The sequence below is a fragment of the Callospermophilus lateralis genome, chromosome 5, assembly GCF_048772815.1.
Source record: "Callospermophilus lateralis isolate mCalLat2 chromosome 5, mCalLat2.hap1, whole genome shotgun sequence".
In the NCBI taxonomy this organism is placed as follows: domain Eukaryota; kingdom Metazoa; phylum Chordata; class Mammalia; order Rodentia; family Sciuridae; genus Callospermophilus; species Callospermophilus lateralis.
This window is the reverse complement of record NC_135309.1, coordinates 15807768-15823658: the sequence shown is the minus strand read 5'-3', so window position 1 is coordinate 15823658 and position 15891 is coordinate 15807768. Positions and strand designations below refer to the sequence as shown.

Below are 15891 nucleotides of genomic sequence, written 5' to 3'. Positions count from 1 at the left end.
ACCTTGAACAGCTCTCCTCTCTTTTTCTCCAAAATGAGTGGATTAACTGGGTGAGCTCCAGGGCCCTTCCCTGCTTGGCCACCTAGTTTCTCTAATGTGTGTCAGTGGTCTCCAAACTCTGAATCCATCAGAGCACCTGCAGGGTGCTTGTTGGTAATTCGAATTTCCTGTTTCCTTCACTGGGCTCTCATTATCAGGCTTTTTTTAAACATCTGCCAGATTACCCAGAAACCATTGAATACCCAGTGTGGTGGCAGTGATTTCTTGGGTAATGCAGACAAGTAATTCATCCTTAGAATGGTTCAGGCCTTCCCAGTTGATCACACACACCGCAGCCCCAGGGTTACAAGGATGATCTGAGGACCTGTGCGGGGCGGCCTTCATGAGAAACACTCCTGAACTCAAGGCGTCCCCACCATCCTAGGCTGGCCTCTGTGGGGATATGTCTCAAGCTGAAGTCACCAGGCATTCTCCCAGTGACACGGAATGCTCACTGAGGCTGTGCCCGGAGGACAGACGTTACAAAGGAGACACTTGGATCAAATCGGCCATGTGTTACATTCACTTCCTTGAGGCGACTCTTCACTACAGCTGAGGTCCCCCAAGAAAAATGGTGTCACTCTAGAAATTTTTCTCTTGCCCCCCCCTTTTTTTAAACAGTCAAGCAAACCTCCAGTACAATAATTTTCAAACTTGAGAGTACGTAAGACTCTATCTCGTATATATGTTAAAAACACATTGCCGGCCCCACCTCAGAGCCTTCCACTTAGTGAGTCTAGAGCGGGATCAGAACGAGCACCCTGAGTGATTCTTACAGAGGTAGCTACCTGCATCTCACTTTAGGAAATGCTGCTCTGCTTTACCTTTCTTATGAGCAGCATGCTTCTTTGACATCAATTTGGGTTACATTTGAGATTTTCCAGGTATGTTTCTTATATGTTTTATCTTTGCCTGTAGTATGGAAAATACTAAGCCATTTACTAAAGGATGAGTTAGTCAGATGGGTTGGCATTGTTTAAATATATCAGACTATAATGCCAAGTCCTATTATAACAGCAAATTTCTTTGTGCTTAAAAAACAAAAACTAATAATAACAAAGTTGTCTAACCACTATTAAGTGCTATTCATTGTTATAATATTCCAGTTCAGAAAAATGATTCAGTCTTCCACATATTTACCTGCTTTTAGGTATTAGCCATGTAGAGTAAAACTGAAGTAACATTCTGTTACAGCTTCAAATTAACATTTCTAGAGATCAAGGGATTCCTATTAGAACCCTTTTAAATGCTGAATTGGGAATCATTATGCCATTTTTTAATATATTTATTGACCTTGTATTTAAAAATAAGTTGACAGTTTCCAATATTATAAGTTGCAATTGCGCTTGTACTGTACATGATTTTTTCTTCCCTGTGGTTTGACATACAGTCCCTCTCTGTGTTGTAGCAATATCGGAAACTGAGCCAGTCGTATTATCCACTCCTGGAATGTCTCACCCAGGACCACATGAGCTTCATCATCAACTTAGAGCCTCCTGTGCTCCTGTATGTCCTCACTTCTATCTCAGAAGGACTTACTACTCTTGGTAAGGATCATGGAAAACGTTGTTCCCCTAGGAAAGCTTGCTCATGGTCTCTTAATCTATGTGCTCATTGAGACTCTCATCCTCCAAAGGAGAAAAAGGTATTGTAAGCTCAAACTTAAAGATTATTTTAGAACTCTTATTTGCAAATAGAAAAATACATTTTGATATATAGTATGTTATTTTATAATTAGCTTTATTGAAGTGTAATTTATATTGCTGATTTTAAGTGAACAGTTTGATCAGTCCTGACAAATGAACCACCACACCATTGTGTATAATGTTGTGTGTGTTTTCATCCCACCAAAAGCTCTTTTACGTCCCCTCAAATCAGTTCCTTCTCCTTACTCGTCTCAAAGGACCACTGTCTGCCTTGTCTTTGTCTTTTCCAGAATTTCATGTAAATGGACTCCTATAATATGAAGTTATTTATGTCTGGCTTCTTTTATTTAGTGTGATGCCTTTGAGAGTCATTCATATTATTTTGCAAATCATTTGGGGTTTTTGGTCATTGTTTTGTGTTTTGTTGTTTTTTTTTGTTTGTTTGTTTGGTTTGGGTACCAGGTCTCTACCTCTGAACTACATCCCCAGCCCTTTTTATTTTATTTTGAGATGATGTCTTCTCACTAAGTGGCTGAAGCTGGCCCTCAAACTCACTGTCCTCCTACCTCAGCCTCCTGAGTCACTTGAGATTATAAGCATGTGCCACCACACCTGGTTCAGGTCGTTAGTTTCTTTCTTTTTTTTTTAAAGAGAGAGGGAGAGAGAGAATTTTTTTAATATTTATTTTTTAGTTATTGGCGGATACAACATCTTTGTTTTTATGTGGTGCTGAGGATGGAACCCGGGCCGCACGCATGCCAGGCAAGCGCGCTACCACTTGAGCCACATCCCCAGCCCCGTTAGTTTCTTTCTATTGCTGAGTATTATTCCATCATGTGGACTACCCCAGTTTGTTTGTCCATTCACTGGTAGATATTGGAGTTGTTTATGCTATTTCACAATTTTGAATATTGGCACTGTGAAAATTAATGTACTAGTCCTCATGTGATTGCCTGCCTGCCTACCTACCTACCTCTGACAGACAGATAGATTGATTGATCAATCGATCATAGATAATTATTTCCCTTGTCTAGGTACTTAGAGTAGGTCTGGGTTTCATGCTAAGTATATTTTTAAAATCTGAAGAAACCATTATCCAAGGTGACTGTACCGTTTGGTTCTAGTGGTGTAGGAGGGCTCCGTTCACTCCTCACCCTCACCAATACTTACCACTGGTATTTTTAATCTCACCATGTAACATATGGGAAATGGGATCTCACTGTAGTTTTAATCTGCATTCTACTAATGAATAATGATTTAAGCATATTGTCATGCTAATTAATGCCTTTCACATGTCTTCTTGGTGTTTGTTCAGATCTTTTACTCATATTTTTAACTGGGTTCTTTGTTTTTGTTACTGAGTAATAAGACTTGTATATCCTGAAAACACATCTTCATCAGATATTAAGTTCTGCAGATATTTTTCAGCCTATGACCTGTCTTTGTGTTTTCCTAACAGTATCTTCTGAAGAAGAAAATTTTTAGTTTTGAAGAAGTCCAAGTTATCTTTTGTTGTGGTGGTGGTAGTTCTAAGAAATGTTTGTTTAGCCAAGGCCATAAAGATTTCTCCTGGGTTTTCTTCTAGAAATTGGATGGGTTTACCTCTGATGTTGAAGTTTATGATGTATTTCAATTGAATTTTCATGTATGATATGAAGTAAAAGCTCAAATTCTCTTTTTAACACGCAGACAGTCAACAGTTGTTCTAGCACCTTTTGTTAATGAAACATCCTTATCTATTTGGTTACATTATGCCAATAGTATGTTGTTAATTTTATAGGGGGTCTTAAAATACTGTATCATAGCCCTTTAGTGTTTTCTCTTTTAAAAATTATTTGCCTTTTTATAGAAATTTTAGAATCAACTTCTCAGTTTCTTTTGTTGAAACGAGTGTGATGACTTAGTTCTTTTTGGATAAATTCTGAGGAGTGGAAGAGCTGGTTCATGTGGTGGCTCTGTTCCTAGCTCTTTGAGGAATCTCCCCACTCTGGAAAGTGATTGTGTTAATTTGCAGTCCCACCAACAATGTATGACTGTACTTTTTTACCTTACATCCTCAGTAGCATTTTTTATTCTTGATAATTGCCATTCTGATGAAATATCAATATAGTTATGATTTTCATTTCCCCAATTGCTTGGTATATTTATTGTTTTGAGAAATGTCTGTTTAGTTGTTTTTTTTTAAACCCATTTCTTGATTAGGTTATTTGGGTTTTTGGTATTAAGCTTTTTTGAGTCTTTTATGTATTCTCTGTATTTATCCAAAAGAACTAAAATTAGCATACTATAGTGATACAGCCCACATCAGTATTTATAGCAGCACAACTCAAAATACCTAAGACAAGGAAGCAGCTCAGGTGCCCATCAATAGACGAATGAATAAAGAAAATGTGGTATATGTAGACAGTGGAGTTTTACTTATCTATAAAGAAGAATGAAATTTTGGCATCCTTTTGTTCCTGACTGATGTTGATATAAATGGGTGGAACTGGAGAACATCAGGCAAAAAATCAAGGGTTGAATTTTTTTTCTCATTTGTGGAAGCTAGATATATATAATATAAAGTCACCAATTAACAATAAATAAATAAATGGAAGGTAGACCAGTAGAGTAGAGGAAGGGGAATAGAAGGAGGGAGAAGGGAGGAGAAAGGAGGAAACTGGGCACTAAAAGGGAGTAAATTAAATTCCATGCATGTTTGATTATGTCAGAACAAACCCAATGATTATATACAACTATAATGCAATAATAAAAACAAATTATTTTAAAGAAAAAAAAAGAGTAGGGAAATTTTGATTGAGGTCGCATTGAATTTATAGATCAATTTGGAGATAATTAACATATTAACTATTATTCAGTATTCAATCCCTGAAAATTCTATATGTCCCCTATTCACATAGGTCTTCTTCAACTTTTCTCAAAAACATTTTTGTAGCTTTGAATTTATGAGTCTTATCTGTATTTTTTGATATTTATAACTAAAAAATATATTTATAACTAAATATTGTACAATTTTATGCTATTATCAGTGGCATTTTAATTATCTATTTTTCTTTGCTATAGTATAGAATCAAAATTGGGTTTTTTGTTTCTTTGTTGACTTTATATCCTATAACCTTATTAAACTCACCTATTCTATCAGCTTTTTATAGATTTCTTACATAGATTTTTTGGCAAATAAAGAGGTTTTACCTCATTATTTCTAATCCATCTGCCTTTTTTTGTTTTATCACACTGGCTAGAACTTGCAACACAATCTTAAATAGAAGTGTAGAGCAAGCATCTTTTTTTCTTCTCTTCAGTTTTGAAGGCAGTTTTTCAGTTTCAAACCATCCCATATAATGCTGGGTTTCTCATAGGTGTCTTTTATCCTTTGGAAGAAATTCTTTCATTCATAGTTTGCTGAGTTTATTATCATGAATGAGTGTTGAATTTTATCAGGTGCTTTCTTTGTATCTACTGATATGATCATATAGTTTTCCCTTTTTTGTTAATGATCACATTGAATGATATTTAAATCAACAATATTCAGTCCAAATCACAATATTAAGTCAGCTTTGCGTTCCACACGTGGCTATGACTGATGTTGATGTGTTCCTCTGTAGTTCTCATGGAGCTTTCTGTTCTCATATCCTCACCTTGTTTTATCAGTCTAGTGCCCTCATGAGATGAGCTAAGAAATGTTTTCTCCTCTGCTTTCTCATGTTTATATATAATTTTTGTTTATTTTTCCTTAAGCATTTGATAGAATTTCCCAGTGAAACCATCAGACTTAAAGTTTTCTTTGGAAGATTTTTAACTACACATTAAATTTCTTTAGTAGATGTATATCTATTTTAGTTGTTAATTACATCTTGAATATTTAGTGTTTGTGTCTAAATTTCATCTAACATTATTGACATAAGTTGTTAATAATGTCCCCTTGATAATATCCAGTTTTATTTCTATGGGACCTATAATGATGTTCCCTCTTTCATCCCTGATATTAGCAATTTGTATCATATTATCTTTTTTCTTTTCCTCCCCCTTGTCTCTTCCCCTCTTCCTCCTCTCATCTTCTCCTTCCCTCTTCTTCCTCTCCTTTTCCTGTTTTTCTTCCTTGATCATTCCAGCTATAGTTTATCAGTTTTATTGCAAAGCATTATTTTTAGTTTCCAGTGATTTTTTTTCTGTTATTTCTATTTCAGATTTCAAATATGACCTTCATTTTTTTCTTCAGTTGATTTTTGCCTTCTTCACCCCCTCCCCAGATAGAAGCTTAGATCATTGGTTTTAGACCTTTCTTCCTTTTTTACATATATTTTTTAATATTTATTTTTTAGTTGTAGTTGGACACAGTACCTTTATTTTATTTATTTATTTTCATATGGTGCTAAGGATCAAACCAGGGCCTCGATCATGCTAGGCGAGCGCTCTACTGCTGAGCCACAACCCCAGCCCCTTAATGTACACTTTTAATGCTTTAATCTGAGCACTACTCTAGCTATATCTCAAAAAATTTAAGTGTTATTTTTGCTTCTGTTTTTATTCAGTTCAAGAATGTTTTCTGATTGCCCTACTGATTTTTTTCTTAAAGCTGTGGGTTGTTCCTTAGAAGCAGACTGATTTTCCAGAATTTGAAGATGATCCTGAATCTTTTCTGTGACTGATTTTAGTTTTATTCCATTGTGTCATAGAATACACTCAATGAGTTTTATACTTTTTAAAGTTTATTGAGACCTCTTTATGACCCTCACTGTGGTAAATGCTTCCCAGTACTTAGCTGAATGTGTGCGCCACTGCTGGGGAGTACTGTGTGCCAGCTCTAGCTGAAGGTGATATACCTCTTCTCTGTTGCTCCTGGTTGGTTGATCGGTGCTGTTTTTTTCTATGCATGAACTAAAAAGAAATGTTGAAGTCTCTGAAGACAGTTATAGATTTGTCCTGTCTCCTTTCAGTTCTGTCAGTTTTTGTATCAAATGTTTCGGTTTAAATAGCTCTGTTATTAGGTGCATAATATTTAAAATTATTAAATTCCTTTGATGAACTTTTGTCATTACAAAATTATCCTCTTTATCTCTGGTAATATTCTTTCCTCTGAAATTTTTGTCTGATAACTTCTCCAGCTTTTTTTTTTTTTTATTAGTATTTTCTCCTGTTCCATCCTTTCACTTTTTTTTAAAAAATGTGGGGGTTTTCATTTTGTTACTTGTTGGTGGGGTACTGAGGATTGAACCAAGAGGATTTTATCCCTGAGCTGCACTCCCCACACGCACACACACTTTTTTTTTTTTTTTTTTTTTTTAAGAGACAGGATCTTACTTAGTGCCAAGGCTGACCTGGAACTTGCAGCTCTCCTGTCCAGCCTCCCAGGTCCCACACAGCACCTCTGACTGGTGTCCTCTGCCTCTCTTTTTCAGTTTTAAGCTTGAGAGTGGGCACACCTGGGTAATCCAGGATAACCTCCCTATTTTAAGGTCAGCTGATTAGCAAACTTTGTTCCATCTGCAATTCCCCGTCATTTAACCTAACATTTAGTGTCTGGGGATAGGACAAGAACATTTGCCAACACGTAGCATGTATATATCAAATCTGATAGCTGCTGCCTTCTGATCAGTATTTCAGCCAGTTAGTATAACTAGCATTGTTTGCTTTCTCTTTATCCTGTCTGCCTATGTTTTTGCCGTTGTTTTTGTGTGTGTGTGTGTGTGTTTTTTTTTTTTTTTTTGCATTATTTTGGTTTGGGTTAATTAAACATTTTTCATGAGTCCCTCTTATGTCCCCTGTGGTCTTTAGCCAGCCTCTTTATTTTTCAGTAGTGGTCTAGGTTTTTAAAATCTACATCTTCAAATAATATCATTCCCATTTACTTCTGAAGAAAATCTGCCTCTGTTTCTGTTAGATCCAGGCTCCTGTTATATATGTGCTGTGTATCTCTTACTCTTGGTCTTGGTCCACAAATCAGTGACACACTGTCTGGTTTGTTTTGTTTTGTTATGTTTTGGGGGGGTGTCTGTTCTGTTTGCTTTTTGTCTCTCTGTACTTCATTTTGAGTAGTTTCTAGAGCTGTATCACAAGTTCACTGATCTTTGGTTCTACATTAACTAATCTGCTATTAATCCAATATTTCTTTCATTTCAGACATTGTGTTTTTATTCTCAGAAACTGAATTTAGATTTTTTGTTTTGTTTTTTTAAAGAGATGGGAAGTCTAACTTTTTGTCCAGGCTGGCCCTGAGCTCCTGGGCTCAAGTGATCTTCCTGCCTTGGCCACTTAAGTAGATAGGACTACAGGCAGGTGTCACCATGCCTGGGTTCAGGCCTTTTTATATCTTCCATTTTCTCCCCATCAGATTCATGTTTTCCCTTAACCTTGATAATATTTATAAGATTCATAACAACTTTTTTAAAGTCCTTGTCTACTAAAGTCATTTCCGGATCTGTTTCTATTGATTTATTTTTTTCTTTATGGCTCATATTTTTTCATTTTCTGTGCCTTGCAATTTTTGATTGGATGCCAGACATTGTGATTTTTATGTTGTTTAGTGTTGAATTTTTATTTTTTATTTTTTTTCCAAGATTTTTGAATTTTGTTTTTTCAGTTGAGTACCCTTTAGAGATTTGAGATGAAGTAGCAGCCTTTATTTTGGAGTAACTGAACCCCTCTACTGAGGTGTGACCCCTGTAAGGACACTTCAGTGCTCTCTGTATGGTGAGTTATGCCCAGCTCTTCGTAACCTTCAGGGATCGTGTGGCCCACTGCTTTTCAGCCATGGGGAGCTTTTGCTGCCGTTTGCACAGTTCACTGTTCAGATGCACCCTGGAAAGGACTCCCTTGCAATTCTCTGGGCCTCTTCTCTTCTTCAGGCCCCACACTCCAGTGGTCTGCACCACAAATCCCAGCTGCCTCCGCTCCCCAGATACCAGTCTCCCTCTTTGCAGCTCAGGAGATCCCGGGCTTTGCTTGGGTTTCTTGTCCTGGCCTGCAGCCTTGGAAGCTGCTTTGGGCAGTGGGCTTCCATACTTGTCAGTACCACCACATCTGTCTCCCTCTTCTCTGGTTTAATAGGCCTATGCTGCTTGTTGTGCAATAATTGAAAAACATTGTTTCATATATTTTGTCCTGTTTTCTTGTTTACCACGGCAAGAGGGCGAATTCTCATAGCATCTAATTCTTCATGGGCAAGAAGTCTTGTCTTTTATTATTACAGTGTAGCTTGACAGTCTTTTTTTTAATCTCACATCATAGTAATACTAAAGATTTTGAATTAGTTGCAAGCAGCTGTGTTATTCTCAAAGCGTGATCTTGATCAGTCCTGAAATCTGTATATTCTAATGAGACCAAGGGACTCTTAACAAAGTAACAGTGCAGAGGGAAGGCCGATCTTGGATTCAAGTGTGTGGTTGTAGGCACAGTATGTGCCCATTTGCCCTGGGCCTTCCATGTCCACCCCTGCGTTCTCAGCACTCCCTAGGTGGGCAGGAGCACTGGTTGTCCTTGTTTTATACCTGATTATAAGCTTCTGAAGGACAGAACAGTGTCCCTGCTGGGACAGGGGAGTGAGCCAGACTGAGGCACTGGGAGCCACCGGGTCTTCCTGTGAAGTTCATTCTTTATTAAATGTATGTGAGAATAAAAGTGGGAAACTCATAATTTCAAACACATTCTTAAATATGTGGTCTGAATGTACTATGAGAGCAGAATCCCAGGAACTCTGAAGAGCTTGGACATGCTGCCCATCCCAGCGCGCTCCAGAGGGAAGCGGGCCACCTTGGTAGGAAGCTGAGCGCCGGGTGGGTCCTCACGCCATGTGCCGTGTAGGCAGTGTTAAGCACTTGCTACAGACTGCAGGTGAAGCTCAGGGAAGTCAGACATGGAAGGAAAATAGATTTAGACCCACACTTGTCCGGTTTTTGAAACTGCTGCACCTCCCAAATAGGTGTTTTGTCTTGGAAATTGACTTTCAAATGGCGTTTTCCCAAGACCTTCGTCCTCCCCTGTGTCGTGGTGAGTGTTGAGCTGAAGCCAAGGGCTCCACCCCGTTATGGCCCTCCCTGACCCTGAGTGAAGCACTCTTTGCTGCAGAGTTAACTTCTCAGCGCTGCTTGGCCTGGGCCTTGGTGAGCCGGAGACTGTTAATGATGCATGTGCTTCCTGCAGGCCCCCGCAGGAAGAAGGAGCACTTGGCTCCTCAGTGTGAAACAAGCTGCCAGAGAGGACTAAGTACATAGCAGGCTAAAAATCACTTACAGCATTGTCTAAATTTGGCTATAATCCTTTTGAAAAGATTCTTCAACACCAAGAATTAGGACAAAATTTGAAAATTCCTCATATCTCCTGGTCTTCCTGTCAGGAGAGTCTCAGGATTTGAGTCTCACACAGTATCTTTCATTGCAGATAAAGAAGCCAGTAAGAAGGTAGAGTCCTCTGCACTGTTCATTCTGCTTTTGACCAAATGCCCTTGATCCTTGGGATTTTTCAATCCACCTGGAAATACCATTTCTCTTTTTCAAAGCTCCCACCCATAAATCAGCCATAATGGAAGGTCTCCTCACAGCGAGGGTGCTTCCCAGCCTCTGCCTCTGAAGTGTTCACCTGGCTTTCCCACAGCTGACTCCAAGGATTGGAGCCTTTTAATGCAATCTTCATGGCACGTGGTCACCACATCTATGTGAAGTCTTTAAAATTTGTGTTTGATTGATACCATATTGCTCTTCGCTGGTGAGGGGAACCCTGATGTTCTTCCTTGCCTTTGTGGATGTTAAGTTACTTGTCTGTGTACTTCCATGGCTGGGACTCCAAATGTAGAAATATGAAGGGAAAAGAAAAGCAACCCCACTCAACAGATCCGTCTGACTCTTAGGCCTGTTCTGTCTCCCAGGGTTAGAAAACCAAAATTCCCCTCCTACAAAGTAACCCAGTTACCAGGAAGAGATAAAAAATCAATTTGCCAATTAATTGATCAGTCAAATGCCACAGCTCTAGTAGAGGGGAAAGAAACTTCTTTCTTAAAAGCCTTGTCCAGGCCTGTCTTGTAGGTTTTCATTCACCTCTGGTCCCTCGTTTCTGTGTCAGCTCCTGTTGTCCCTTCTGTATTTCAGAATTTGCCTAAAACCTCCTCCTTCATATTTCCATGACCTGTCTCTGAAATGATGTGAGTTTTTAAACTACAGTGTTGTGTCAGTGCGAAGTATTGCTATTAAATACAACTCAAGATCTTCTCTAGAAAACTTTTTCAGGATAGCTTTAGCTTCCCATTCTTTTAAGTGATTCAGCTAGTATATCAGCTTTAATCTATGTGGGATATACATGGGTCTCAGAATCTTAGCCATGAGTAAGATGAATAAGAAACTGTTCTCTTGCAAAGTTTATAATCCACCTACTTCTCTTTTGAGACTACTATATTCACCATTTTTAATTGTTTCTTTAATATAATCAGAAACTCCCAGGGGGTGTCAAGATGTCATTGTTAGCCTTAAAATATGGGCAGTGTCATGCTATGAGTTGAAAAATCATGGAGTTTGGATAAATGATTTTATCTCTTGAGTTTTAGTGGGGTGTGTGTGTCGCTCCCCACCTCTCCCTGCGTGCTGGGATCAAACCCAGGGCTTTATACGTGCTAAGCAAACTCTACCACTATGTTGTATCCCCAGGTCTCTGTTTTCTCATTTTAAAAATGTAAATAATACCTAATTACAAAATAGTTGTTAAATCTGATGAGATGATCATTTTAGTGTACAAAGAAGAGTCTCGATACATATGGCTGCTGCACTATGTCAGCTGCTCGCTCAAGCCTTCAGTGGCACCTCTCTTAATTTTCAAATCAAATGTACCTCAGCCCCCTTTGCACCCCCTTGACTAAGACCCCAACCTACTGTGTCAGCCTTCTCTCTGACTCCCTATAGATTCTTCACTCAAGTCAAGGTCCTGCTTCCTGAGTACATCCTTCTTACCACGATGACAAACCAGTAGGACATGCAGTTTCTCAAGCACCCACTGTGATATAAGGCTTATAAGGATGCTTATGGACATGTTTGCTTAATACCCTGGTTTTAACATAGTGGTTTAGAATCTGGGTCCAGACTCTGCTGTCTCCTTGCTTATTTTCATACATTGGCTGCACAGGGGTCCAGTTGGGTGTCATTGGACAAGTCACTTCATCTCTCTAAGCCTCAGTGTCCTCACCTATAAATGGGGGTAATGACAAGAGTAATCATTAGGGTGTTGTTGTGAGAATTAAAAATAACAATCCATGCAAATCACTGAACACAGTAACTAACACATAGAGAAAAGTGAAGTGGTGCTTTCCAGGTACCAACACAGCGGGTGATTGGAAACAGTGGGATTTGAAACCAGAATCTGTGGCTCCAGCATCTGCCCCTTTCCCATTCTCCCGCCTCATACTGATCTCTACCTGAAAAATGTCCTTCCTGAGATCTAAATTGCCAGCCTGTGTCAGGGGCTGCCTTCTTCACCAAGCTCTCCTGGATTCCCATCTCAGTGTGATCTCCCTCAGAGTCCTTAGCCGTATGTTACCCATTTCTCCAGAGCAGTGTGCAGTGATGACTTGTGTGCCAGAGTATGAGCTATTTGACCCTGGGTGGGTTTCCCCTGAAGCTCAGAGCTTTTTGCACTAGGTAGATGCTTAATAAACAGTCACTTGAATTGAACATATGCAGTTAAGTCCCAAACAGAGAACTCCGACTAGTGCCAGCTAAGAATAATTTGCTTGCGAAGGTGTCTCCTTGCCAGGCCCTGTGGTCCACACTTGGCTTAAGGAAAGAAGCAAGGCAGTGTGCCCTCAAGCAACTTGAGTTTGGTGGAATTGTTTTGAAACCAGGAGGTGATTCTCTTTTAATGGAGACAGTAGAGTGTCCAAAGCTGCACACGCTTCCATGATGCAGTGAATCTCTCTCTGTCACCTGTACAGATACAGTCGTCTGCTCCAGCTGCTGTGCCAGTCTAGACTACATCGTCACCTACCTCTTCAAGCACATAGCGAAAGAGGGCAAGAAGCCACTTCGCTGCAGAGAGGCTGCCCAGGCTGGTCAGAGACTATTACATTTTATGCAGCAAAACCCAGATGTCCTGCAGCAGGTAACCTAGCTTAAGAAACAGTGGCCCAGAGGCAGCCTGGTCCCTGAACACCAAAAACAAGTGTTCTTTGTTGTTGTTTTTGTTTCTGTTTTTCAGTTCTTCTCCTTAGACATGACTGCAGAGTGTATTTTGGCGTGTTACACACGTGTGGAGTATGGCTTGTTCTGATGAGCATCCTATTCTTAGGGTCGTGCGCCACATGGAGTCTCACTGTGCTGTGTTCACATGTGAACATGGGAAAGCTGTGGGAACAGCCAGCTGACCCAGTAGAGCTTATTCTCTGAGTATTTTCCTTGAAAGTGGGAGTGGCCCCAGGTTCACCCACCCTCAAGAGATCCAGATGTCCTCCACCTCACCTCAGTGAGGCTAGAATTCAAAAACAGACAGTTCTTCCAGAGATCTGAGAAAAAGAGGGCAGAACTGGAACTAGAAGTGGTGATCTCCGATTTCTTTCTGGAGCCTCTGAGGGTGTCGTGTAGTTGCCCTGGTCGGACTCTGGTGTGTCTTGTGAGGCCACCTCGCCTTTGCTGGGCTCCTAGGCTTTGCCAGGCAGCCAGCTAGGCACTGCCACTCATCAGATTATAGTTAGTGTTGCTCCCAATTTAAGATGAGGAGTCACAGTTCAGACAGATGAAAGAATATTCCCAAGAACATTTAATTAGTAAGTGATAAAACCATATCATTATATTTTCTAATTGGCAAATGGGGTTTAGATTCAACACTGTTCTTTAAAAGTCTTGCAGTTAACAGTGACACCACGCCAGGCATGTTTCGAAGAGAATAATGCCATTTTTTATGGCTATACTGCCACTACACTCTTCTGCTAAGTTTGGAATGTAATATTTTTATATTGTTGTTTTCTCTTGCCAAATTATATCCATAATAGTCTTTGATTTGCAAACATAAATACTTCAACAGTGTCTTGCTACAGTGTCATTAGTGAGCAAACAAGTCACCTGCAACCCGCAGAAAAGTCACTGTAAGTAAAAAATGATAAAAATAGCATGGGACAGCATGGACAGGCTTCTTCCTGGCTGTTGTTTTTGCTGATATGGAAATGAAATTGTGTAAACTTTGTCTGTGGGGACATTTCATTTAACCAGTTCTTTTCTGAGGAGGGGGAAGGGAGCATAGTTCATGTTTTAAGCAATAGCAGAGGGCTGTCACCCAGAGCTGTTTGTGCAGGTGGGTGATGTCTAGCTCACATCTGTTGAGTACTCACTACACACAAGGGATGGGAGCTGTTCTGACGTGGAAGACCTGATTTCTCTTCTTCAAAAGTTCCTTGTCGTGAAGGACAAAGACGAGTAACCAGCCAGTGTTTCGGTAATTCCATGGATACAGTGATGACAGGGACGGGGAGGCTCTCGCAGGGGGCTTCCCGTTAAGACTCACAACAGCCCTGGAATCTGGATGCTACCACCGCACTTGACAGATGCACACACTGAGGGGCAGCAGGGTTACGCAGGAGCGGAACTTGAACCAGGGCTGTTGAACGCCAATGCCTGGTCCTTGCACCATTGACTATCGTGTTGCCCGGTCCCCTGAAATGCCCTCTCCATCAAGGTTTGGTGCTCTTCTCTCCCACCAGCTATCTCCATCCCCAGCCAGATGCAGGGGACTCTGATGGGGTTGGGAGTGTCACAGCCCTTGCGTGTGTTGCGTGGAGAAGGTTGAGAACCACCAACTCGGAGCGCATCCTCGCTGAACAAGATAAATATCTGTGGACTGGCCCGAAAGCAGACCAAGCCCTACCAAGGCAAAGAGCAGGTCCACCACCAAGTCCTCCTGCCAGCGTTCAGCCATACATCGCAGTATTGCCCCATAAACTTCAGCAGACAGTTAGTAGAAAATATGAGCAAAGTCAGGAGGCTCTGAGCAAGTGCTCAAACTCTGGGAGCCAAGGGTCTTCCTGGGCTACCCTCGCCTACTGGCTTAAGCCATTTCTGTGTGTTAATGATACTTGGTAATCCTTCACTTTGCAGCATACGACTAAGTAGTGATATATCTTTATTAACAGTGGAATCCATTCTATTTATTTGGAATGTAGGCTTTCAGATAACATTTTAAATATTAATGACTGGTCTCTGGTAGTCAGCATAAATATGATTTGCATTAGCACCAGGTTGTATCATCTTGAGTGCTCTGATGTCAACTGTTGGGTATAGTAATATCTGACATCATCTCCTCAGGTCACTGACAACTTTGACCTCTATTCTTATGCACAGTTTCTGTCGTCTCAAAAGCTCTTTTGAATTGATTTGAAATTTTGACTCTTCCCTTTATGAGGCAGTAAAATTGATAATTATTCAGATGGGAACTGAGTGCTGAGTGAAAAATCAATTCCACCCGCTCTCTGCTGCGTATAAAATTACTTGTGAGTCGGCTGGACTGAACGGATGGCCAGAGTAAAAGCAGCAGGCAGGGGCAGTGGGAAGAATTAGCTGGACAGAGCGCATAGCCTGAGGGATGGACCTGGAAAAGAGGGAGTGAGCCAGTTGGGGGTTATTATGAGCAGGATGGGTCCCATTGATCATCTGTTTACATCAGTTTTCCAAAACCTTATAAATCAGCCCTGAAGAGCAGCGGGGCCCAAGATTCGGCCTCTTACCGGAGGGACTTTGTATTAGATTATTCTCATTCTCACACTCAGATGAAAAGTGAGCCATTGATTATTCATCGGTTGCCCATTAAAAGCTGTTTTTATAGATGATTTGCCTATCACAGAATGTAATGAACAAGGTTGTTGCTTCATATCTTGAGGTTTCAGTTTTCAAGGCATCTGTGTGGTTAAGTAATGCCTAACCCTATTAAAAGGAATGGGTTACAAATTGCTTAACAGTGCTGAAAAACTAGACCCTAATGACTAATTGTGCTTGGAGTTTAGAGGGGGCTTGTCAGCTCTTTAAAACTAAACTGATGTAATGATACTGCAATTATTTACTACTTTGAACTGCTTTCCTCCAACCTGGACCTGTTTTGCTGGAAGCGTAACTGGAAGAAGAGTGTCAGTTCCAAACTGCAGCAGGTACAGCTCCTCCAGCCTGCCGCGACATACAGGGGCCTGCTGAGGGTTCCAGCATCCTCACGGGCCTTCCTGTTTGTGTGCCGCAGCCCAGGAAGGACAGGT

At 40.4% G+C, this 15891-nt stretch overlaps 1 protein-coding gene across 7 annotated transcripts in view; it reads left to right on the top strand.

Moving 5' to 3' along the window:
* Window positions 1–15891, top strand: part of Ranbp17 (RAN binding protein 17) — a 298250-nt gene that overhangs the window by 258424 nt on the left and 23935 nt on the right. For 6 of the 7 annotated variants that reach the window (XM_076856352.2, XM_076856353.2, XM_076856351.2 and 3 more), the window contains 2 exons: window positions 1448–1586; window positions 12595–12761. In XM_076856352.2, the coding sequence (XP_076712467.2) occupies window positions 1448–1586; window positions 12595–12761 (306 nt within the window). The remainder of the gene's footprint in view (window positions 1–1447; window positions 1587–12594; window positions 12762–15891) is intronic. The other variant, XM_076856355.2, reaches the window with a different exon arrangement.